At 40.3% G+C, this 23696-nt stretch overlaps 1 protein-coding gene across 13 annotated transcripts in view; it reads left to right on the plus strand.

The window, feature by feature from the left end:
- Nucleotides 1–23696, plus strand: part of TAF1 (TATA-box binding protein associated factor 1) — a 98613-nt gene that overhangs the window by 11369 nt on the left and 63548 nt on the right. For all 13 annotated transcript variants that reach the window (XR_003796384.1, XR_003796383.1, XR_003796385.1 and 10 more), the window contains 13 exons: nucleotides 3952–4128; nucleotides 4490–4617; nucleotides 4711–4818; nucleotides 4937–5110; nucleotides 5563–5736; nucleotides 5966–6070; nucleotides 7847–8047; nucleotides 8217–8358; nucleotides 8782–8912; nucleotides 9563–9643; nucleotides 22317–22466; nucleotides 22641–22760; nucleotides 23064–23239. Coding sequence is in view for 10 of the 13 variants with exons in the window: in XM_029240661.1 (XP_029096494.1) it covers nucleotides 3952–4128; nucleotides 4490–4617; nucleotides 4711–4818; nucleotides 4937–5110; nucleotides 5563–5736; nucleotides 5966–6070; nucleotides 7847–8047; nucleotides 8217–8358; nucleotides 8782–8912; nucleotides 9563–9643; nucleotides 22317–22466; nucleotides 22641–22760; nucleotides 23064–23239 (1867 nt within the window). In the remaining 3 variants the exon portion in view is untranslated. The remainder of the gene's footprint in view (nucleotides 1–3951; nucleotides 4129–4489; nucleotides 4618–4710; nucleotides 4819–4936; nucleotides 5111–5562; nucleotides 5737–5965; nucleotides 6071–7846; nucleotides 8048–8216; nucleotides 8359–8781; nucleotides 8913–9562; nucleotides 9644–22316; nucleotides 22467–22640; nucleotides 22761–23063; nucleotides 23240–23696) is intronic.

Here is a 23696-nt window from a genome sequence, read left to right on the forward strand (position 1 = left end):
ATTATGTTGAGGAAACTTCCCTCTATGCCTGCTTTCTGCAGGGTTTTTATCATAAATGGGTGTTGAATTTTGTCAAAAGCTTTCTCTGCATCTATTGAGGTGATCATATGGTTTTTCTCCTCCAGTTTGTTAATATGGTGTATCACGTTGATTGATTTGCGTATATTGAAGAATCCTTGCATTCCTGGAATAAACCCCACTTGATCATGGTGTATGATCCTTTTAATGTGCTGTTGGATTCTGTTTGCTAGTATTTTGTTGAGGGTTCTTGCATCTATGTTCATCAGTAATATTGGCCTGTAGTTTTCTTTCTTTGTGACATCCTTGTCTGGTTTTGGTATCAGGGTGATGGTGGCCTCGTAGAATGAGTTTGGGAGTGTTCCTTCCTCTGCTGTATTTTGGAAGAGTTTGAGAAGGATAGGTGTTAGCTCTTCTCTAAATGTTTGACAGAATTCGCCTGTGAAGCCATCTGGTCCTGGGCTTTTGTTTGTTGGAAGATTTTAAATCACAGTTTCAATTTCAGTGCTTGTGATTGTGATTGATTTGTTCATATTTTCTATTTCTTCCTGATTCAGTCTTGGCAGGTTGTGCATTTCTAAGAATTTGTCCATTTCTTTCAGGTTGTCCATTTTATTGGCATAGAGTTGCTTGTAGTAATCTCATGATCTTTTGTATTTCTGCAGTGTCAGTTGTTACTTTTCCTTTTTCATTTCTAATCCTATTGATTTGAGTCTTCTGCCTTTTTTTTTTGATGAGTCTGGCTAATGGTTTATCAATTTTGTTTATCTTCTCAAAGAACCAGCTTTTAGTTTTATTGATCTTTGCTCTTGTTTTCTTCTTTTTCATTTATTTCTGATCTGATTTTTATGATTTCTTTCCTTCTGCTAACTTTGGGGTATTTTTGTTCTTCTTTCTCTAATTGCTTGAGGTGCAAGGTTAGGTTGTTTATTTGAGATGTTTCCTGTTTCTTAAGGTAGGAATGTATTGCTATAAACTTCCCTCTTAGAACTGCTTTTGCTGCATCCCATAGGTTTGGGGTCGTCGTGTCTCTATTGTCATTTGTTTCTAGGTATTTTTTATTTCCTCTTTGATTTCTTCAGTGATCACTTCGTTATAAAGTAGTGTATTGTTTAGCCTCCATGTGTTAGTATTTTTTACAGATCTTTTCCTGTAATTGATATCTAGTCTCATGGCGTTGTGGTCGGAAAAGATACTTGATACAATTTCAGTTTTCTTAAATTTACCAAGGCTTGATTTGTGACCCAAGATATGATGTATCCTGGAGAATGTTCCATGAGCACTTGAGAAGAATGTGTATTCTGTTGTTTTTGGATGGAGTGTCCTATAAATATCAATTAAATCCATCTTGTTTAATATATCATTTAAAGCTTGTGTTTCCTTATTTATTTTCATTTTGCATGATCTGTCCATTGGTGAAAGTGGGGCTATGAATGTGTTACTGTCGATTTACCTTTTTATGGCTGTTAGTATTTGCCTTATGTATTGAGGTGCTCCTATGTTGGGTGCCTGAATATATTTACAATTGTTATATTTTCTTCTTGGACCGATCCTTTGATCATTATGTAGTGTCCTTCTTTGTCTCTTCTAATAGTCTTTATTTTAAAGCCTATTTTGTGTGATATGAGAATTGCTACTCCAGCTTTCTTTTGGTTTCCATTTGCATGAAATATCTTTTTCCATCTCCTTACTTTCAGTCTGTATGTGTCTCTAGGTCTGAAGTTGGTCTCTTATAGACAGCAAGTATATGGGTCTTGTTTTTGTATCCATTCAGCCAATCTGTGTCTTTTGGTGGGAGCATGTAGTCCATTTACATTTAAGGTAAGTATCGATATGTATGTCCCTATTCCCGTTTTCTGAATTATTTTGGGTTCATTGTTGTAGGTCTTTTCCTTCTCTTGTGTTTCTTGCCTAGAGAAGTTCCCTTAGCAGTTGTTGTAGAGCTGGTTTGGTGGTGCTGAACTCTGTCAGCTTTTGCTTGTCTGTAAAGGTTTTAATTTCTCCATCAAATCTGAATGAGATCCTTGCTGGGTAGAGTAATCTTGGTTGCAGATTTTTCTCCTTCATCACTTTAAATATGTCCTGCCAGTCCCTTCTGGCTTGCAGTTTCTGCTGAAAGACCAGCTGTTAACCTTTTGGGGATTTCCTTGTGTGTTATTTGTTGTTTTTCCCTTGCTGCTTTTAATATGTTTTCCTTGTATTTAATTTTTGATAGTTTGATTAATATGTGTCTTGGCGTATTTCTCCTTGGATTTATCTTGTATGGGACTCTCTGTGCTTCCTGGACTTGATTAACTATTTCCTTTTCCATATTAGGGAAGTTTTCAACTACAATTTCTTCAAATATTTTCTCAGTCCCTTTCTTTTTCTCTTCTTCTTCTGGAACCCCTATAATTCGAATGTTGGTACGTTTAATGTTGTCCTAGAGGTCTCTGAGACTGTCCTCAGTTCTTTTCATTTTTTCTTTATTCTGCTCTGCAGTAGTTATTTCCACTATTTTATCTTCCAGGTCACTTATCCGTTCTTCTGCTTCAGTTATTCTGCTATTGATCCCATCTAGAGTATTTTTAATTTCATTTATTGTGTTGGTCATCGTTGTTTGTTTCATCTTTAGTTCTTCTAGGTCCTTGTTAAATGTTTCTTGCATTTTGTCTATTCTATATCCAAGATTTTGGATCATCTTTAATATCATTATTCTGAATTCTTTTTCAGGTAGACTGCCTGTTTCCTCTTCATTTGTTAGGTCTGGTGGGTTTTTATCTTGCTCCTTCATCTGCTGTGTGTTTTTCTGACTTCTCATTTTGCTTATCTTACTGTGTTTGGGGTCTCCTGTTTGCAGGCAGCAGGTTTGTAGTTCCCGTTGTTTTTGGTGTCTGTCCCCAATGGCTAAGGTTGGTTCAGTGGGTTGTGTAGGCTTCCTGGTGGAGGGCACTAGTGCCTGTGTTCTGGTGGATGAGGCTGGATCTTGTCTTTCTGGTGGGCAGGTCCAAGTCTGGTGGTGTGTTTTGGGGTGTCTGTGGACTTATTGTGATTTTAGGCAGCCTCTCTGCTAATGGGTGGGGTTGTGTTCCTGTCTTGCTAGTTGTTTGGTATAGGATGTCCAGCACTGTAGCTTGCTGGTCGTTGAGTGAAACTGGGTGCTGGTGTTGAGATGGAGATCTCTGGGAGATTTTCGCCGTTTGATATTATGTGGAGCTGGGAGGTCTCTTGTTGACCAATGTCCTGAAGTTGGCTCTCCCACCTCAGAGGCACAGCACTGACTCCTGGCTGCAGCACCAAGCGCCTTTCATCCACACGGCAAGAACCTTTAGAAGGTATTCGGGAAGAGGAATCAGAGGAAGAGTGTGGAAGCCGAAGTTTGTGAGGTTCCAGAGCACAGACACGTACACACCTCCCGTCTCCTTCACCAGCATTTGCACCTCTGCCTCTTGCTGCCCTCAGAGGCTGCGAATCTCTGCAGAGCACGCCCAGTTCCTTATTCAGGCCTGTGCCCTGCTGTGGGCGGAGGTCATGGGAAGGATGCGACTGCCGGCTGACCTGGAGCTGAACCTCTTTCCTTCTTTCTATCTAAACACTTTATTAGTTACATAGCAGTCATACTTGGATGTTTTCATAATTCACCAATAATTATTGTATTTTAAATATAACATATTTTACTACATTTATTGTTAGCGTATTTTACCATATCATTTATTACCATAATTTATTTAATCAGTCCATTATTAAACACTTAGCTGTTTAAATTTTGACTATTATAGAAAAACATTGCAGTGAGCATTTTTGTCTGCAACATTTTTTAAAATACACTGTATCCACTAGGTTCCTTTTCAGTAGCCACATGAGTAACTAGTAGCATTTGCTCCTTTTCCCTTTGATAGAATTGAAGGGGGCATAAATGTTTTGTTTGTTATTGTTTTCTCGTGTTTTGACTAGGTTTTGCAGCAACCCTGGATGATGACAAACCTTGGTACTCCATTTTTCCCATTGACAATGAGGAACTAGTATATGGACGCTGGGAGGACAATATCATTTGGGATGCTCAGGCCATGCCCCGGCTCTTGGAGCCTCCTGTTTTGACACTTGATCCCAATGATGAGAACCTCATTTTGGGTATGGTACTGGCTGGGTCAGTGTTTCTCCTCCATAATTGACAGCTTGCTCTGCTAATGTCGGGGGCAGGAGCAAATCAGAAGGGTTGGGAAGGTCAAGGCTAGAAGCTTCTTGATAGCAGTTTGAGAGAGCAAAGTTGTGGCTGTCAGTTTCTAGTATTTGTGTATTGTTTAGGGAAAACTCATAGGAATGTTGGAAAGTAGTACCTTGGAGATGTCAGGAGTGTAGTTTGGTTGGAGTTGATTATGGACTGGAAGTGGTCTGGAGAAGGATGAGAAATCTGGTTAGGAATTGCAAAGGTGTCATTAGGAAAGGTGAATCTTAAGGGATAACAACTCCAGGGTGACTTTTGTTTCCTCAGAAATTCCAGATGAAAAGGAAGAGGCTACTTCTAACTCCCCCTCCAAGGAGAGTAAGAAGGAATCATCTCTGAAGAAGAGTCGAATTCTGTTAGGGAAAACGGGAGTCATCAAGGAGGAACCACAGCAGGTCTGTGAAGGGGAAAGGGGTTTCGTATTTAGAAGAACAAAGAAAGGTAATGGAGAAGGGTAGTCTCACTAAGGTTTGATGATCTATCATTAGAACATGTCTCAGCCAGAAGTGAAAGATCCATGGAATCTCTCCAATGATGAATATTACTACCCTAAGCAACAGGGTCTTCGAGGCACCTTTGGAGGAAATATTATCCAGGTAAAAGTAGCATTTTTTTCTGTGGTGAATGGGAACCACTGCTTTTTTTATGATGGAGGATATGGGTAAATCTTGCCTAGGCTGGAGTTTAATGTGAACCTTTGTATTTCTGTCTTAGCACTCAATTCCTGCTGTGGAATTGCGGCAGCCCTTCTTTCCCACCCACATGGGGCCCATTAAACTACGGCAGTTCCATCGCCCACCTCTAAAGAAGTACTCTTTTGGGGCACTATCTCAGCCAGGTCCCCACTCAGTCCAGCCCTTGCTAAAGCACATCAAAAAGAAGGCTAAGGTATGATTGAATCTTGGTTAGAAAAAAACAGCTATAAAAGACATTGGAGTACAAATGGGGGAGGTGGACTGGATATTAGATGATACTAGGATATTATTTATTTTCTTGGATGTGATAGAATGTTACTGTGGTTATTTAGGAAAATGTCCTTATTCTTGGGAGATGTATGTGAAAATGCGGTGAAGTGCCATGATAACTGCAACTTTGAAAAACGGTTAAGCAAAATCTGTTGAGAGATAGTTACAGGTAAAACAAATATGGCAAAATATAAAGTTACATCTAAGTGGTGGAATAATAGGTGTTCATAGTTTTGACTTTATTTTTGAAAAGTTTTGCAATGAAATTGGAAAAAAAAGAAGGCAAGTAAAAGTTTTTGATGTCTCAATGAACAACATCACTCTGTAATTATTGTCCTGTCAGTAGCTGTACTGTATTGTCTTTGTTCTCGGCAGATGAGAGAACAAGAGAGGCAAGCTTCAGGTGGTGGAGAGATGTTTTTCATGCGCACACCTCAGGACCTCACAGGCAAAGATGGAGATCTTATTCTTGCAGAATATAGTGAGGAAAATGGACCATTAATGATGCAGGTTGGCATGGCAACCAAGATTAAAAACTACTATAAGCGGGTGAGTCTGCTCAGAAAATCTTTGTTGTTAGTATAGCTGTAGTTAAATATCCAGTGATCATATGTGAACGTGTATTTTCTTATTTTATACTAGAAATTTATTGGGAGAAAGGAATGATATCCATTTTGCAGGTAGTACTATTAGTAGAATGCTGTGCTCATGGAATATTTTGTGTAGGCTTATTGATTATATTCTGGGATAGTAACTGGGTCTGCTGCATTCCTTATAGAAACCCGGAAAAGATCCCGGAGCCCCAGATTGTAAATATGGAGAAACTGTTTACTGCCATACATCTCCTTTTCTAGGCTCACTCCATCCTGGACAATTACTGCAGGTGAGGAATTATTTCCTGTTGTAACTCTTTCCTAAGGAAATTGACAGATGAGGAGCTAGTCAGCCCAAAAAGGACCAATTCTAGTTGATTGAGATACTGTTTATACATTAAGTATGGGAAAGAGCAATATAAACTAAAAATGATTATAATACAAAAATTTTTTGCATCTTTTTATTGAAACTGGCTCCTTATTATGTTATTCAGTAAGTTAAATTTGAAATAGTTTTTTGAAAATACCTAGTGGTAAGAAGTCCAGAAACATCTGGGTGTCATAGGGAAGTCAACCTGGGATTAATAATTTACTATAGGGACTTCCCTGGTGGTCCAGTGGTTAAGACTTCACCTTCCAATGCAGGGGGTGCAGGTTCGATACCTGGTTGGGGAGCTAAGATCCCACATGCCTCGGGGCCAAAAAACCAAAACATAAAACAGAAGCAATATTGTAACAAATTCAACAAAGGCTTTAAAAATGGTCCACGTTTTAAAAAAATCTTAAAAAGAATTTACGGTAGTTAATTTATGAATGTTTAATTTGTATGTGTAAGATGGGTATGTTTTGATTATATTAGTCGTGGTCATTTTGAGTATTGAACCACCCTGAACTGTGCTACTTACAGTCCCCAGCTGTAGTGAAATGGTTTTTTCCCCTCTTTGTTTTGATGGGTATAGAGATGCTCTTTGGTAACCTAGCTTTTACATATTTTGTTAAGGCAATGTACAGAGGTCCACAAATGATGTGAGGAAATCTTTAGCACTCTTCTACCTTGTTTCCCCCCCACTCCCGCCCCACTTCATTTCTCTTGGCAATCTTAACCATTTTACCTGCTCTTGTACCTACTTTATTCCATTGTTTCTATTGCTTATTCTCTTAAAGCATCTACAAAGCACATTGTTTTTTTATCCTTTACATCTGTAATCCATTTCCCACCATATTTTGAGTGTCACCTTCATACTGTTCCTGGAGTTCCTACCCCTGTAACTTTCTGTTGAGATTTTCTACCAGTCCATCCCCTTCTTTTGTGGCTACTTTTGTAGTCTGTCAGAGAGATCCTTTTTTACCTTCCCCTGTAACTCTTTTTCACATTTAGAATTTTCTTTCCACACCTATCTATTGAAGATCTTCCCTCTTTCTACTTTTCTGATTTTTTTGAAAAGTCTTTCCTTAGAATCACAGCTTCTTGTAATAGTTGATCCTCATCTGGCTGCTGCTTAAACAAGCTCAAATGTTTCTGTCCTGCATGTTTAGTCTGTCTTTTCTAGCACACTTTCTAATTCATTAGTTGTTTTTGTTGTTTTATTTTTTTATTAATTTACTTAACAAATGTTTTGATCTCACATATTATGTCAAGGGCTATGCTAGGTCTAGGGTAATAGTATGGTACTTGTTAGTTTATAAAGTGATTTTCATATATAATCTTTATAGCAATCGTGTGAGGTATAGGCGTTTTAAATATCTCCATTTTGGAGATGAGGAAAATTAAGCTCATAGATATTAAGTAATTTATCTGACATCATACAGTGAGTAGCAGAGCCAGTGTCATCTGAATCCAAATCCTGTAGTTCCCTACTACTGACTCTTAAAGGTAGCCAGTGGGTAAAAAATTATCTGTCTAATCCCATTTGATACTCCATGTTATAATTTGTTTACGTTATTCGATAGACCTTAGATGGCATAATGGGGATAGAGAGCAAACAAGCTTGATTTTCCTTTCTCATTAGTTTACTAAATTTCCAGGGTTTCTCTGTATATAACTTTTGTGTTTTTGTTTTTGTTAGGCATTTGAGAACAATCTTTTTCGTGCTCCAATTTATCTTCATAAGATGCCAGAAAGTGATTTCCTTATTATTCGCACAAGACAAGGTTACTATATTCGGGAATTAGTGGATATTTTTGTGGTTGGACAGCAGTGCCCCTTGTTTGAAGTTCCTGGGCCCAACTCCAAAAGGGCCAATACACATATTCGAGACTTTCTCCAGGTAAGAATGAGAGGATAGGGAGGGGCTCTGGGTGTACATAAAAGGATATGTGGACTTGGGGGCACACCAGGAAAGATCAAAACACATAGGGCTTTAGCAGGGGAAGGGGCCCTGGGGAGGACTTTTATCCTTACTTTGCCAAATAAAAAAAATTCGGTTTGTTGGGCAGGTTTTTATTTACCGCCTGTTCTGGAAGAGTAAAGATCGGCCACGGCGGATCCGAATGGAAGATATAAAAAAAGCCTTTCCTTCCCATTCAGAAAGCAGCATCCGGAAGAGGCTAAAGCTCTGCGCTGACTTCAAACGCACAGGTCATCAGTTGTGACTGATTATATGTCCTCTCTGCCTCTCTCCAAGAAAGGAATTACGGCTTCCAGTTAAAAGGATAAACATACAGTTAATAAAGTAGAAAAAAATAATAAAGTCATCAAAAGGAGGTAGCAAATCTTCTAATTATGGAGGCTCTGATTACTATTTAATTTTTTTTTTTTTTTTTTTTTTTTTGCTATTTAATCTTGCCTGTCAGGAAATTCAGTGTGATTGTTGGATGTCTTACATGAGATATAGGAAATCTAGCAGCAGGGCTTTTCTTTGCCGGACAGTCAGGCTAACTGTGGCTAGGCCTGATACCTCCTGGGACACTGCCTAGTTCAGTCTTGTTTTGCTATCCCTGTTGCTGTCAATGAAAGGGCCTTTGGAATTCAGAATGGTCTCATTTTCTCTATCTTTTCTAGGCATGGACTCAAACTGGTGGGTGCTGAAGTCTGATTTTCGTTTACCAACTGAGGAGGAGATCAGGGCTATGGTGTCTCCAGAGCAGTGCTGCGCTTATTATAGCATGATAGCAGCAGAGCAGCGGCTGAAGGTGAACACCTTCCTCTTAGGCACTACTTATGCCTATGGGTTTTTTTCAGAGAGATGAGGGTGAAGACTTTTCTCACTGGCTTACAAATGATGGTTACTAGATTATTACCAACTATTTATAAAGTCAAACTGTATGATGTACTCTGTGTACATCAGTTCTGGGGTAAACTGCATTGTAGCTACATACCAGTGGGAAGGCTTAGTGAGGGACTTAGGGCATATTGTTTTGCTTTGAAAACGGTTGCTCATTCATTTGGGTGGTGGTTTTAATCTCTGTTCTTTGTAAGACAGGTGTGTTAGCAGGAAAAGTACTTCTTAGTTGTTTTCCATAGCCTTCCAGGTGGGCAGAGATGATGATGGTGCTGGACATGTGGTTTAGAGAAGCATAATGTCCTTCTCAGGCCAAAATAGGAAAGGTCTAGCTGGGGTGAGATAGCACAACTCTGTCCCACTGAGTTAATAAGCATCTCTATTCCGCTTCCTAACGGGCCTTAACTATCCACATGTATTAGCCTAAGGATGTAGAATGGTGATAGGTACGCCTAAGACTTTACAGAATCCATTCTCTATGCAAAATGGGCTTTGGTGTTCTGTACTTGGTATTCAGTGAAACTTGTGCTTTGTCTTATGCATGGATTTGTCCTCTTCCAGGATGCTGGCTATGGTGAGAAGTCCTTTTTTGCTCCAGAAGAGGAAAATGAGGAAGATTTCCAGATGAAGATTGATGATGAGGTACGGCTTTAATCTTTATTGGTACATCCCATTTATCCTTTTTTCTAAAAAAAAAACAGCTTTATTGAGATGATTGACATACAATAAACGGCACATATTTAAAGTGTACTATTTGGTACATTTCGTTGTATGTTTATACCTGTGAAATTGTCGTGACAAGATAATGAGTGTATCTGTCACCCCCACAAGTTTCTTCGTGCCTCTTTGAAATCCCTTTCTCCATTCTCCTCCCTTCTCTCTACCCTCCCTGTCCCTCCTTGACAACCACTGATGTGCTTCCTGTCACTATAGATGAGTTTGCACTTTTTAGAATTTTAGGTAAATGGAATCGTACAGTTACCTGTACTCTTTTTTTTTAATACATGTAACACAAAATTTACCATCTTAATCTTTAAGTGTGTATTCAGTAGTGTTAAGTACATTCACATTGTTATACAACCAATCTCCAGAACTCTTTTCATCTTGTAAAACTGAAACTATTACCCATTAAACAGTAATTCACCGTTTTTCCCTCCCTCAGCCCCTGGCAACCACCATTTTACTTTCTGTCCCTATGAATTCCCTATGAATTTTACTACTTTAGGTGCTTCACCTAAGTGGAATCATACAGTATTTTTTTTTTTTAACATCTTTATTGGGGTATAATTGCTTTACAATGGTGTGCTAGTTTCTGCTTTATAACAAAGTGAATCAGCTATACACATACATATGTTCCCATATCTCCTCCCTCTTACGTCTCCCTCCCTCGCACCCTTCCTATCCTACCCCTCCAGGTGGTCACAAAGCACCGAGCCAATCTCCCTGTGCCATGCGGCTGCTTCCCACCAGCTATCTACCTTACGTTTGTTAGCGTATGTATGTCCATGCCTCTCTCTCGCCCTGTCACAGCTCACCCTTCCCCCTCCCCATATCCTCAAGTCCGTTCTCCAGTAGGTCTGTGTCTTTATTCCTGTCTTACCCGTAGGTTCTTTGTGACATTTTTTTTTCTTAACTTCCATATATATGTGTTAGCATACGGGATTTGTCTTTCTCTCTCTGACTTACTTCACTCTGTATGACAGACTCTGGGTCTATCCACCTCATTACAAATAGCTCAATTTCGTTTCTTTGTAGGGCTGAGTAATATTCCATTGTATGTATGTGCCACTTCTTCTTTATCCATTCATCTGTCGATGGACACTTAGGGTGCTTCCATGTCCTGGCTATTGTAAATAGAGCTGCAGTGAACATTTTGATACATGACTCTTTTTGAATTATGGTTTTCTCAGGGTATATGCCCAGTAGTGGGATTGCTGGGTCATATGGTAGTTCTATTTGTAGTTTTTTAAGGAACCTCCATACTGTTCTCCATAGTGGCTGAATCAATTCACATTCCCACCAGCAGTGCAAGAGTGTTCCCTTTTGTCCACACCCTCTCCAGCATTTATTGTTTCTAGACTTTTTGATGATGGCCATTCTGACTGGTGTGAGATGATATCTCATTGTAGTTTTGATTTGCATTTCTCTAATGATTAATGATGTTGAGCATTCTTTCATGTGTTTGTTGGCAGTCTGTATGTCTTCTTTGGAGAAATGTCTATTTAGGTCTTCTGCCCATTTTTGGATTGGGGTGTTTTTTTGTTATTGAGCTGCATGAGCTGCTTGTAAATTTTGGAGATTAATCCTTTGTCAGTTGCTTCATTTGCAAATATTTTCTCCCATTCTGAGGGTTGTCTTTTGGTCTTGTTTATGGTTTCCTTTGCTGTGTAAAAGCTTTGAAGTTTCATTAGGTCCAATTTGTTTATTTTTGTTTTTATTTCCCTTTCTCTAGGAGGTGGGTCCAAAAGGATCTTGCTGCGATTTATGTCACAGAGTGTTCTGCCTATGTTTTCCTCTAAGAGTTTGATAGTTTCTGGCCTTACATTTAGGTCTTTAATCCATTTTGAGCTTATTTTTGTGTATGGTGTTAGGGAGTGGTCTCATCTCATACTTTCACATGTAGCTGTCCAGTTTTCCCAGCACCACTTATTGAAGAGGCTGTCCTTTCTCCACTGTACATTCCTGCCTCCTTTATCAAAGATAAGGTAACCATATGTGCATGGGTTTATCTCTGGGCTTTCTATCCTGTTCCATTGATCTATCTTTCTGTTTCTGTGCCAGTACCATACTGTCTTGATTACTGTAGCTTTGTAGCATAGTCTGAAGTCAGGGAGCCTGATTCCTCCAGCTCCGTTTTTCGTTCTCAAGATTGCTTTGGCTATTCAGGGTCTTTCCTGTTTCCATACACATTGAAATTTTTTGTTCTAGTTCTGTGAAAAATGCCAGTGGTACTTTGATAGGGATTGCATTGAATCTGTAGATTGCTTTGGGTAGTAGAGTCATTTTCACAATGTTGATTCTTCCCATCCAAGAACATGGTATATCTCTCCATCTATTTGTATCATCTTTTATTTCTTTCATCAGCGTCTTACAATTTTCTGCATACAGGTGTTTTGTCTCTTTAGGTAGGTTTATTCCTAGATATTTTATTCTTTTGGTTGCAGTGGTAAATGGGAGTGTTTTCTTGATTTCACTTTCAGATTTTTCATCATTAGTGTATAGGAATGCCAGAGTTTTCTGTGCATTAATTTTGTATGCTGCTACTTTACCAAATTCATTGATTAGCCCTAGTAGTTTTCTGGAAGCATCTTTAGGATTTCCTAAGTATAGTATCATGTCACCTGCAAACAGTGAGCTTTACTTTTTCTTTTCCGATTTGGATTCCTTTTATTTCCTTTTCTTCTCTGATTGCTGTGGCTAAAACTTCCAAAACTATGTTTAATAAGAGTGGTGAGAATGGGCAACCTTGTCTTGTTCCTGATCTTAGTGGAAATGCTTTCAGTTTTTCACCATTGAGGATGATGTTGGCTGTGGGCTTGTCATATATGGCCTTTATTATGTTGAGGAATGTTCCCTCTACGCCTACTTTTCTGCAGGGTTTTTATCATAAATGGGTGTTGAATTTTGTCAGAAGCTTTCTCTGCATCTATTGAGGTGATCATGTGGTTTTTCTCCTTCAATTTGTTAATATCGTTTATCACATTGATAGATTTGCGTATATTGAAGAATCCTTGCTTTCTTGGAATAAACCCCACTTGATCATGGTGTATGATCCTTTTAATGTGCTGTTGGATTCTGTTTGCTAGTATTTTGTTGAGGATTTTTGCATCTATGTTCATCGGTGATATTGGCCTGTAGTTTTCTTTCTTTGTGACATCCTTGTCTGGTTTTGGTATCAAGGTGATGGTGGCCTTGTAGAAGGAATTCGAGAGTGTTCCTCCCTCTGCTATATTTTGGAAGAGTTTGAGAAGGATAGGTGTTAGCTCTTCTCTAAATGTTTGACAGAATTCGCCTGTGAAGCCATCTGGTCCTGGGCTTTTGTTTGTTGGAAGATTTTTAATCACAGTTTCAATTTCAGTGCTTGTGATTGGTCTGTTGATATTTTCTATTTCTTCCTGATTCAGTCTTGGCAGGTTGTGCATTTCTAAGAATTTGTCCATTTCTTCCAGGTTGTCCATTTTTTTGGCATAGAGTTGCTTGTAGTAATCTCTCATCTTTTTTGTTTCTGCAGTGTCAGTTGTTACTTCTCCTTTTTCATTTCTAATTCTATTGATTTGAGTCTTCTGCCTTTTTTTCTTGATGAGTCTTGCTAATGGTTTATCTATTTTGTTTATCTTCTCAAAGAACCAGCTTTTAGTTTTATTGATCTCTGTTATCGTTTCCTTCATTTCTTTTTCATTTATTTCTGATCTGATTTTTATGATTTCTTTCCTTCTGCTAACTTTGGGGTATTTTTGTTCTTCTTTCTCTAATTGCTTGAGGTGCAAGGTTAGGTTGTTTATTTGAGATGTTTCCTGTTTCTTCAGGTGGGCTTGTATTGCTATAAACTTCCCTCTTAGAACTGCTTTTGCTGCATCCCATGGGTTTGGGGTCGTTGTGTCTCCATTGTCATTTGTTTCTAGGTATTTTTTTTATTTCCTCTTTGATTTCTTCAGTGATCACTTCGTTATAAAGTAGTGTATTGTTTAGCCTCCATGTGTTAGTATTTTTTACAGATCTTTTCCTGTAATTGATATCTAGTCTCATGGCGTTGTGGTCGGAAAAGATACTTGATACAATTTCAATTTTCTTAAATTTACCAAGGCTTGATTTGTGACCCAAGATATGATGTATCCTGGAGAATGTTCCATGAGCACTTGAGAAGAATGTGTATTCTGTTGTTTTTGGATGGAGTGTCCTATAAATATCAATTAAGTCCATCTTGTTTAATGTATCATTTAAAGCTTGTGTTTCCTTATTTATTTTCATTTTGGATGATCTGTCCATTGGTGAAAGTGGGGTGTTAAAGTCCCCTAGTATGAATGTGTTACTGTCGATTTCCCCTTTTCTAGCTCTTAGTATTTGCCTTATGTATTGAGGTGCTCCTATGTTGGGTGCATAAATATTTACAATTGTTATATCTTCTTGGATCGATCCCTTGATCATTATGTAGTGTCCTTCTTTGTCTCTTGTAATAGTCCTTATTTTAAAGTCTATTTTGTCTGATATGAAAATTGCTACTCCAGCTTTCTTTTGGTTTCCATTTGCATGGAATATCTTTTTCCATCCCTTTACTATCAGTCGGTATGTGTCTCTAGGTCTGAAGTGGGTCTCTTGTAGACAGTATATATATGGGTCTTGTTTTTGTATCCATTCAGCCAATCTGTGTCTTTTGGTGGGAGCATGTAGTCCATTTACATTTAAGGTAATTATCGATATGTATGTTCCTATTCCCATTTTCTAAATTGTTTTGGGTTCGTTATTATAGGTCTTTTCCTTCTCTTGTGTTTCTTGCCTAGAGTAGTTCCTTTAGCATTTCTTGTAAAGCTGGTTTGGTGGTTCTGAACTCCCACAGCTTTTGCTTGTCTGTAAAGGTTTTAATTTCTCCATCAAATCTGAATGAGATCCTTGCTGGGTAGAGTAATCTTGGTTGCAGATTTTTCTCCTTCATCACTTTCAGTATGTCCTGCCACTCCCTTCTGGCTTGCAGAGTTTCCCTTGTGTGTTATTTGTTGTTTTTCCCTTGCTGCTTTTAATATGCTTCCTTTGAATTTCATTTTTGACAGTTTGATTAATATGTGTCTTGGTGTATTTCTCCTTGGATTTATCCTGTATGGGACTGTCTGTGCTTCCTGGACTGTTTCCTTTTCCATATTAGGGAAGTTTTCAACTAATCTCTTCAAATATTTTCTCAGTCCCTTTCTTTTTCTCTTCTTCTGGCACCCCTATAATTCGGATGTTGCTGCGTTTAATGCTGTCCCAGAGGTCTCTGAGACTGTCCTCAGTTCTTTTCATTCTTTTTTCTTTACTCTGCTCTGCAGTAGTTATTTCCACTATTTTATCTTCCAGGTCACTTATCCATTCTTCTGCCTCAGTTATTCTGCTATTGATCCCATCTAGAGTATTTTTCATTTCATTTATTGTGTTCTTCATCATTGTTTGTTTCATCTTCAGTTCTTCTAGGTCCTTGTTAAATGTTTCTTGCATTTTGTCCATTCTATTTCCAAGATTTTGGATCATCTTTAATATCATTATTCTGAATTCTTTTTCAGGTAGAGTGCCTATTTCCTCTTCATTTGTTAGGTCTGGTGGGTTTTTATCTTGCTCCTTCATCTGCTGTGTGTTTTTCTGTCTTCTCATTTTGCTTATCTTACTGTGTTTGGGGTCTCCTTTTTGCAGGCTGCAGGTTCGTAGTTCCCGTTGTTTTTGATGACTGTTTCCAGTGGCTAAGGTTGGTTCAGTGGGTTGTGTAGGCTTCCTGGTGGAGGGGACTAGTGCCTGTGTTCTGGTGGATGAGGCTGGATCTTGTCTCTCTAGTGGGCAGGTCCACGTCTGGTGGTGTGTTTTGGGGTGTCTGTGGACTTATTATGATTTTAGGCAGCCTCTCTGCTAATGGGTTGTGTTGTGTTCCTGTTTTGCTAGTTGTTTGGCGTAGGTTGTCCAGCACTGTAGCTTGCTGGTCGTTGAGTGAAGCTGGGTGCTAGTGTTGAGATGGAGATCTCTGGGAGATTTTTACTGTTTGATATTATGTGGAGCTGGGAGGTCTCTTGTTGACCAGTGTTGTGAAGTTGGCTCTCCCACCTGGGAGGCACAGCACTGACTCCTGGTTGCAGCACCAAGAGCCTTTCACCCGTATGGCTTAGAGTAAAAGGGAGAAAAAGTAGAGAGAGAATTAGTAGAGGTAGGAAGAAAGAAAGGAAGGAGGGAGGGAGGGAGGGAGAGAAGGAAGGAAGAAAGAAAGGAAAGAGGGAAAGAAAGGAGGGAGGGAGGAAGGACGGAAGGAAGGAGGGAAGGAAGGAAAAAAGAAAGCAAGAAGATACAGTAAAATAAAGTATAGTAAAGTTATTAAATTAAAAAATAATTATTTAGGGAAAAAAAAAAGGGATGGATAGAACCTTAGGACAAATGGTGGAAGCAAAGGTATACAGACAAAATCTTACACAGAAGCATACACATACACCCTCCCAAAAAGAGGTGAAGGGTAAAAAATCATAAATCTTGCTCTCAAGGTCCACCTCCTCGATTTGGGATGATTCGTTGTCTAAAGGAGGGAAGGAAGGAAGGAAGGAAGGAAGGAAAGAACGAACGAGAAAAAGAAGGTAAGGTATAATAAAGTTACTAAAATTAATTATTAAGAAAAAAAATTTAAAAAAAACACGGACGGATAGAACCCTAGGACAAGTGGTGGAAGCAAAGCTATACAGGTAAATTCTCACAGAGAAGCATACACATACACACTCACAAAAAGAGAAAAAGGGGAAAAAATCATAAATCTTGCTCTCAAGGTCCACCTCCTCGATATGGGATGATTCGTTGTCTAAAGGAGGGAAGGAAAGAAAAAGAACGAACGAAAGGAAGAAGGTAAGGTATAATAAAGTTACTAAAATTAATTATTAAGAAAAAATTTTTAAAAACGGACGGATAGAACCCTAGGACAAGTGGTGGAAGCAAAGCTATACAGATAAATTCTCACAGAGAAGCATACACATACACACTCACAAAAAGAGAAAACGGGGAAAAAATCATAAATCTTGCTCTCAAGGTCCACCTCCTCGATTTGGGATGATTTGTTGTCTAAAGGAGGGAAGGAAGGAAGGAAAGAATGAACGAACGAAAGAAAGAAAGAAGGTAAGGTTTAAAGTTATTAAAATTAATTATTAAGAAAAATTTTTAAAAGATGGATAGAACCCTAGGACAAGTGGTGGAAGCAAAGCTATACAGATAAATTCTCACACAGAAACATACACACAAAAAGAGAAAAAGGGGGAAAAATCATAAATCTTGCTCTCGAAGTCCACCTCCTCAATTTGGGATGATTTGTTGTCTATTCATGTATTCCACAGATGCAGGGTACATCAAGTTGATTGTGGAGCTTTAATCTGCTGCTTCTGAGGCTGCTGGGAGAGATTTCCCTTTCTCTTCCTTGTTCTCACAGCTCCCAGGGGCTCAGCTTTGGATTTGGCCCCGCCTCTACATGTAGGTCGGTGGAGGGCGTCTGTTTTTTGCTCAGACAGGACGGGGTTAAAGGAGCCGCTGATTCGGGGGCTCTGGCTCACTCAGACCGGTGGGAGGGAGGGGCACGGAGTGCGGGGCGAGCCTGCGGCAGCAGAGGCCTACGTGACGTTGCACCAGCCTGAGGCCCGCTGTGCGTTCTCCCGGGGAAGTTGTCCCTGGATCCCGGGAACCTGGCAGTGGCGGGCTGCACAGGCTCCCCGGAAGAGCGGTGTGGATAGTGACCTGTGCTCGCACACAGGCCCCTTGGTGGCGGCAGCAGCAGCCTTAGCATCTCCCGCCCGTCCCTGGAGTCCGCGCTTTTAGCCGCGGCTCACGCCCGTCTCTGGGGTCCGCGTTTTTACCCGCGGCTCGCACCCGTCTCTGGAGTTCCTTTAAGCAGCGCTCTTAAACCCCTCTCCGCGCACACCGGGAAACAAAGAGGGAAGAAAAAGTCTCTTGTCTCTCTCCCGGCTAGCCGTGGTGCACTAACCCCTTCAGGCTGTGTTCACGCTGCCAACCCCAGTCCTCTCCCTGCACTCTGAGCAAAGCCCGAGCCTCAGCTCGCAGCCCCGCCCACCCCGGAGGGTGAGCAGAGAAGCCTCTGGGGCTATCCTCTGTGCGGGAATCTCCCCGCTTTGCCCTCCGCACCCCTGTTGCTGTGCTCTCCTCCACAGCTCTGAAGCTCCCCCCTCCGCCACCCGCAGTCTCCGCCCACGAAGGGGCTTCCTAGTATGTGGAAACGTTTCCTCCTTCACAGCTCCCTCCTACTGGTGCAGGTCCCGTCCCTATTCTTTTGTCTCTGTTTTTTCTTTTGCCCTACCCAGGTATGTGGGGGAGTTTCTTGCCTTCTGCGAGGTCTGAGGTCTTCTGCCAGCATTCAGTAGGTGTTGTGTAGGAGTTGCTCCACGTGTAGATGTATTTCTGGTGTATCTGTGGGGAGGAAGGTGATCTCCGCGTCTTACTCTTCCACCATCTTCTCCTCTGCCTCAGTATTTGTTTTTATATCACTGATTTATTTCATCTGGGATAATATTCTTAAGGTTCATTCAGGTTGTAACATGTGTCAGAATTTCCTTCCTTTTTTTTTTTTTTTTTTTTTTTTTTAAGAGAGTTTTTGTTTTGTTTTTTATTATCTTAGGCTGTGTTGGGTCTTTGTTGCTGCACGCGGGCTTTCTCTAGTTGTGGCGAGCGGGGGCTACTCTTTGTTGCGGAGAGCGGGCTTCTCATTGCAGTGGCTTCTTTTGTTGCGGAGCACGGGATCTAGGCACACGGGCTTCAGTAGTTGTGGCGCATGGGCTCTAGAGCGCAGGCTCAGTAGTTGTGGTGCACGGGCTTAGTTGCTCCATGGCATGTGGGATCTTCCCGGACCAGGGCTCGAACCCGTGTCCCCTGCATTGGCAGGCAGATCCTTAACCACTGCGCCACCAGGGAAGCCCGTCCTTCCTTTTTAAGGCTGAATAATATTCTGTGATATATATACACACATACACATATACCATGGAATATTATTTTGATTATCCATTCATCCATTGATGGACATTTGCATTGTTTCCACCTCTTAGCTGTTGTGAATAGTGCTGCTATGAACATGGGTGTGCAGGTATCTCTTCAAGACCTTACTTTCAATTCTTTTGCATATATACCCAGAAATGGAATTATTGGATCATATGGTAATTCTATTTTTATCAGTAGTTTTTTCAGGAACCTCCATAATGTTTTTCAAAGCATCTGCACTGTTTTACATTCCTATCAATGGTGTATAAGAGTTCCAACATCTCCACTCTTTTCGTCAGCATTTATTTATTTTTTTGATAAGTAGCTGTGTCAGTGGGTGTGAGGTGGTATCTTAGTGTGGTTTTGATTTGCATTTCGTTGATGATTAGTGTCTTTTCATGTGCTTGTTGGCCGTTTGTATGCCTTATTTTGAGAAATGTCTGTTCAAGCCCTTTGCCCATTTTTTGTTTGTTTGTGTTTTTGGCGGTATGAGGGCCTCTCACTGTTGTGGCCTCTCCCCATTGCGGAGCACAGGCTCCAGACGTGCAGGCTCAGCGGCCATGGCTCACGGGCCTAGCCGCTCTGCGGCATGTGGGATCTTCCCGGATTGGGGCACAAACCCATGTCCCCTGCATCGGCAGGCGGACTCTCAACCACTGCGCCACCAGGGAAGCCCCTTTTGCCCATTTTTGAATTGTGGTGTTTGCTTTTTGCGGTTGAGTTGCAGGAGTTTATATATTCTGGGTATTAACCTCTTTTCAGATATATGTTATGCAAATATTTTCTCCCACTCCATAGGTTGCCTTCCGCTCGGTTGTGTCCTTTGTTGCTGAGAAATTTTAAATTTTGATGTAGTCCAGTTTACCTAATTTTACTTTTGTCACTTGTGCTTTTGGTTCCATATCCAGGAGATCATTGCCAAATCCAGTGTCGGGAAGCTTTTCCCCTGTCTTTTCTTCTAAGAGTTTTACATTGTTAGTTCTTACACTTCAGTGTTTGTCCCATTTTGAGTTAATTGTTGTATATGGCGTAAAGTAAAGGTCCATGTTCGTTTTTTTGTATGTGGGTGTTCTATTTTCCCAGCACCATTTGTTGAAAGTATAAATTTTTTCTTGTCTGTTCTTCGCTGTAATTATGTTGAGATTCATCCAGGTGGTTGTGTGTATTAATAGTTTGTTCCTTTTATTGCTGCGTAGTATACTACAGTATGGATGTGCCACAGTTTGTTTAATCATCTGTCAAAGGGCATTTTGGTTGTTCCCAGTTTTTGGCTATTATGAATAAAGCTGCTTTAAATATCCATGTATAAATCTTTATATGGACATACATTTTTTGGGGGGGGGTAAATACCTAGAAGTGAAATTGCTGGGTTGTGTGGTAACTCTGTTTTACCTTTGGAGGAACTGCCAGACTTTTCCACAGTGGCTGCACCATCTACATTCCTACTAGCAGTGTATGAGGGTTCCAGTTTTCCAACATCCTTATCAACACTTGTTATTTTCTATTTATTATTATTACTCTTATTATTATTGCCCTCCTATAGTGGGTGTGAAGTGGTCTGTCATTGCAGTTTTAATTTGCATTTCCCTGATAGCTAAAGATGTTGAGCATCTTTCTATGTGCTTATTTATCATCCAGTTATCTTCTTTGGTTGAGGGTCTGTATCTCTTTTGCCCATTTTTATTTTTAATTAGTTGTTTGTTTTCTTCTAAAGTTTTGAGAGTTCTTTATGTATTCTAGGTCCGAGTTCCTTATCAGGTATGTGATTTACAAAGATTTTTCTCCCAATCTGAGGCTTGTGTTTTAATTGTCTTAGCAGTGTCTTATGAAGAGCTGAAGTCTAACTTGTAAATCTTCTCCTTTGTTGCTTGTGGTTTTGGTGTTATATGTAAGATATTTTAATCTAACTCAGGGTTGCAAAGTTTTTTTCTTATATTTTCTTCTAAAGGTTTTATTGTTTTAGATCTTATGGTTAGATCCATTTTGAGTTAATTCTTGTTTAGGGTGCAAGGTGTAGGTTAAGGTTCTTTTTTTTTTTATTTTGTGGTACACAGGCCTCTCACTGTTGTGGCCTCTCCCGTTGCGGAGCACAGGCTCCAGACGCACAGGCCCAGCAGCCATGGCTCACGGGCCTAGCCGCTCCACGGCATGTGGGATCTTTCCAGACCGGGGCACGAACCCGTGTCCCCTGCATTAGCAGGCAGACTTTCAACCACTGCGCCACCAGGGAAGCCCTAAGGTTCATTTTTCTTTGCATATGAATGTCCAGTTATTCTAGTACCATTTATCAAAAAATTAAATGATCTTTTAAAACAAAAATTTGGTCATATCACTCTCTTGCCCAAAGACTTCCTTTGGGTCCTCATTTCTTTTAGGAAGAAATCCTTAACATGATTCATAAGGCTTTACATGATTTTGGTCTTGTATTGTAATACAACTCTCACCTCCTCTCATCTGTAACTGCCCATCTTATACTCTAAGCTCCAAACATACTGAAGTTCTTTCAGTTCCCTTAATTTCTTTCTGCTGTCTTCTGGGATTTTGCAACTGCTCTTCCTTCTGCCTAGAATGTTTTCTCTCCACTCCTCTGTCATCTGACCTTCATCTACAAGTTATATATATTCTCCTGGAAGCTTTCCCCAACTCTGGCCCTCACTCCCACCCTTCATTCAGATTGGATCACCATCCATTCCTTCTTTGTGTACATACAGCACTTTTTACTTTCCTATCATGGCACTGATCATGCAGTATTGAATTTGTTGGTTTATTTGTCTCTCCCTCACTAATATGAGGTCCTTGAGAAAGTAGTGCTTGACATGTGGTAGGTATTCCATAAATATTTGTTAAATGAGTGAATGATTGTCAGTGAGGTCAGGCAGAGTGACTAAAGAAGCATTGTTGTACTATTATTTTGAGGTTGGAGTTAACAATGAGTGTATGTCTAAGAATTTCCAAAATTAAAGATTCTGTTGAATGGCCTTCAAGATTGAATTTCGAGTAGAGAATTGGTCTCTTTCTAGCTAATAATTTATACTCTTGACTGGTCTATTTGGACAAGCACATTCCCCTTGTCTTAACTGCCTGATTATTTAATGGGGTCGATGAACACTATTCAGGGTCCCAGGAGAGGACGGCCTTTTTGACCAAACCAGTGGCAGAGGTAGAATGCACTTTAATTTATTGCTACTGGGATTGGGGCCAGTGCTTTTGTAAAGCATGCTTATCATCTAATTGTGAGAGTCATTCTGAAGAAGGCGTTTGAGCAATTGGACAATCAGATTTGGTCATCAATCTAACTTAACTCTTTGAGCATCGTGAGGGTGGGGGGAACACTGTCTTTGAGAACTCTCAGTCAAACCCAAGGGATATGGGGCTGAAGGTACCACTGTTCAACATATTCCTACTTATACTGACTGAGATCTTGGCCTCTATTTATTATCATGATTTAAGTACCATAGGAAAGAACAGCAGGCTGAGTACTGGGCAGCTTTATGTAACTATTGATCTCTGTGGGCAGTTTAAGGAAGCATCAAATTGTACGTTATTGTAATTATCCCCACCTTCTAAGTATGGCTAGACATAGAGCAAATGTTTCCCACCACCCTTTGAATCTTTTTCTGTACCTCAGGTTCGCACTGCTCCTTGGAACACCACAAGGGCCTTCATTGCTGCCATGAAGGGCAAGTGTCTCCTGGAGGTGACTGGGGTGGCAGATCCCACAGGGTGTGGTGAAGGATTCTCCTATGTGAAGATTCCAAACAAACCAACACAGCAGAAGGTGAGACTGTCTGAATTTCTAGAGGTTAAAAATCAAGGGAGGAAGAAATAGAGGTTAAGGAATGGAGATGAATCGGTGAGGATCTGGAAAGCCATTAAAATGTTGACAGGATGACTTAAATGCCTACTATAAAGAGTTTTACTAGTATTCTCTCTTGTTTTGTTTCTGAGGTAGGATGATAAGGAGCCTCAGCCAGTGAAGAAGACAGTGACAGGAACAGATGCAGACCTCCGTCGCCTGTCACTGAAAAATGCCAAGCAACTTCTACGTAAATTTGGCGTGCCTGAGGAAGAGGTGGGTGTGGAAGAGAAAGACTTACAGGCTCCTAGGGGCTTTGTATAGAGAGGGAAAAGCTTGGAGGCAGATGTTAGGAAATAATCTGGAGAATTTTGTAGGGTAGGTTGTGGTAAACTGGATCTTAGATACTTTTTCAGGAGTTAGCTTTCCCAAAGCTATCTGTTTAACCTGCTTTGGGTGATTTCATTGTTGTGTTTTTTGTTTTTTTGGTGTTTTTTTTTTTTTTTGGTCTAACTCTCTAACCGTGTACCCTGGTTTGTCCTTTGAGATCCCTGAATGATTTGTGTGTGTCTCTTGTAGATTAAAAAGTTGTCCCGCTGGGAAGTGATCGATGTAGTACGCACAATGTCAACAGAACAGGCCCGCTCTGGAGAGGGGCCCATGAGTAAATTTGCCCGTGGATCAAGGTTTTCTGTCGCTGAGCATCAAGAGCGTTACAAAGAGGAATGTCAGCGCATCTTTGACCTGCAGAACAAGTGTGTTGTTTTAGTGCTGTAGAAAATCCAGGCTGGAAAGGGGAGGGGTCCCAGACATTTTATAGTGAAGAGAAGGTCACCTAATAAAGTGACTAGTGGTCAGGTATCTGAGATTTCAGGGTGGTGTCTATTCATAATACTGTTAGAGTACCTACTCCCTTCAAAGCAGCTTGGCAAAGGTTTTGAATGGCAAGAACTGCTAGGTTCCATGGCAACTTTTGTGGCCTACTTGGGCCTGGCAGCCATTTACAGTGGTGATGGGCAACAGTAGGCTTAGTGGTTAGAGGATGGTAATGCTCTATTTAAAATGACCAATGTACTGATTTGTTTCTCAGGCTTTTTCCAGGAATTGTGAAAGAGTTGCAGTACTATTTCATATTTTGAACTTCCCTTGTGACTAAATTTCTGGGAAAACTTCGTAGAGCTTCTCTGTTCAGGGTCCCATGTCTTAGTGGAT

Source organism: Monodon monoceros, unplaced genomic scaffold (genome assembly GCF_005190385.1).
Source record: "Monodon monoceros isolate NGI ecotype Baffin Bay Population unplaced genomic scaffold, NGI_Narwhal_1 Super_Scaffold_22, whole genome shotgun sequence".
Classification (NCBI taxonomy): Eukaryota; Metazoa; Chordata; class Mammalia; order Artiodactyla; family Monodontidae; genus Monodon; species Monodon monoceros.